General features: G+C 28.7%; 1 protein-coding gene across 5 annotated transcripts in view; it reads right to left on the bottom strand.

The window, feature by feature from the left end:
• Positions 1-567: 567 nt before the first annotated feature.
• Positions 568-1,831, bottom strand: part of LOC106681024 (uncharacterized) — a 273,681-nt gene continuing 272,417 nt past the window's right edge. For all 5 annotated transcript variants that reach the window (XM_067053582.1, XM_014421127.2, XM_067053581.1 and 2 more), the window contains one exon: positions 568-745. In XM_067053582.1, coding sequence (XP_066909683.1) covers positions 583-745 — 163 coding nt within the window. In that variant the 3' untranslated portion in view covers positions 568-582. The remainder of the gene's footprint in view (positions 746-1,831) is intronic.

Raw genomic sequence — 1,831 nt, forward strand, 5'->3', positions numbered from 1 at the left:
ATATTTCTATTTTATAAACATTATTATAAAATACTTATACTTTTCCATCTCTTCAAACTATAGTACTAGTATAATTGAACTTTTCACTTACCTGTACAAATGTTAATGCTTGTCAACATTTTTTTTTTCTATTCGAATAGAACATTATATCAATAAAATGATATAAACTTTTTTTTACTTCATAGGGTACGTACATCAATATTGGTTTTAATATTTTAATAACTCGTTAAAATCATTTTGACCACAGTTTTCAGTCTGAAGTAGGTTCTGTTCTCAATTTCAAATGTTTCAACTTCTTCAAATTATTATGGTAAACCCATTTTTGTTGTTAGTTGTCTTAATTATATTTACGTACGGAATATAATGTTACATCCTGTATTCATAATATTTTCCTTGTGACACGAAAGAAAATTTCGGCGTCCGTGTGTATATGTTTGATATTAGAATAGCACCACGAATTTGTAATTCCTCAAAATATAATAAATAATTACGACATGGTTTTATATAAAAATTATTTAATAGAAATCAAGTATTCCTATTATGATTAAATAAAGATATATAACAATAAAGAGTCGTCATGATTTATTTCATGTTCGGAAAGTTTAAATTGAACTTGGGACCAATCATGAACTCTTGGAGGTCCTCCTCGTTGATGAATTTAGGAATGATCTGCATATCTGCCATCGCAACCTGTGCTTCAGATTCGAGCAGGTCTTCGTACAGCTGGTCTTCGAACTCTTTTAACCTATTATATTTAACAGAACTGGATGAAGGATATGATACTAAGAGTTTTGCGTAAAAGTGCCTTATTTTACCAGATTAAGGACTTTCTTTTTGATAATTTACAATTTTAACCCAATTATGGGTGCCATAAAAGGCTGAAATTAACCCTGAAAGCGTCTTATTATTTTTATTTATTTTAAAAAACCATTGAAATGACATAGGGATTAATTACAAGAAGATGCAATTAAGGGCTCTCCTCTTCGAAAAAAGAGGTGCTATAAACATAGTAAAATTCACAAAAAAATGGTTTGAAATGTCTATGGAAAAAATACCGAGGTTTCATCTTTCAAACTGAATTGTTGATTACACTTGAAATAAAAAAAAAACCATAAAAGATATTTCAAAACAGATATTTTTATTTCACTAAATCCAAATTATGCTATTTATTTATTTTTATTGATATGAATTTACTATTATGTTGAAATATCGTTGAAAATTTAAAACAATCACATAATTAGGAACCCAGCTTAGCATATTTAGAAATATGTATCACCAATTAATGTTACAAAGTTATCGGTAGTCACATTTATGGGACTGAGAATGACATCAATAATTGAAACGGATGTTTGCTTTATGATCTCAGATAAAGTTTGAAAAACGGTGAAAAGAGAGAAAACATTTATATTTTTTCACAAAACTAGGCACTCACCGTTCATGAAGTATACTTATCAAACACATTCAGCCCTTTCTCGCCTTTTCAATCTCTGGGCCCAGTTTCATAATGAAAGCTAATAGTATTAGTTCAAAATACAAGTATAGAAACAAGGTTTTAATTACAGTAATACTAATTTTTTTTCATAATAGGGAGGACTATTAGTGATATATTAGGAATTAAAAAGTACTAAAGTACAATTTACTATTGTACAAGTCAGTGTAATTGTATTAAGTTAAATCGACAAGACTAATAGTATTAGTTTGTTCATTATTATGAAACAGGGCCCTGACTACACTCAGTAACACGAAATTTGTTGTTGTTGTTGATTGTTGCTTAAAGGCGTAAAACCCTCTGGTCATCAACGCCTATGGCCTGATAAAAGTAAAAAAAAAA

This window comes from Halyomorpha halys, unplaced genomic scaffold (genome assembly GCF_000696795.3).
Source record: "Halyomorpha halys isolate HHAL.00 unplaced genomic scaffold, Hhal_1.1 Scaffold305.1, whole genome shotgun sequence".
Classification (NCBI taxonomy): Eukaryota; Metazoa; Arthropoda; class Insecta; order Hemiptera; family Pentatomidae; genus Halyomorpha; species Halyomorpha halys.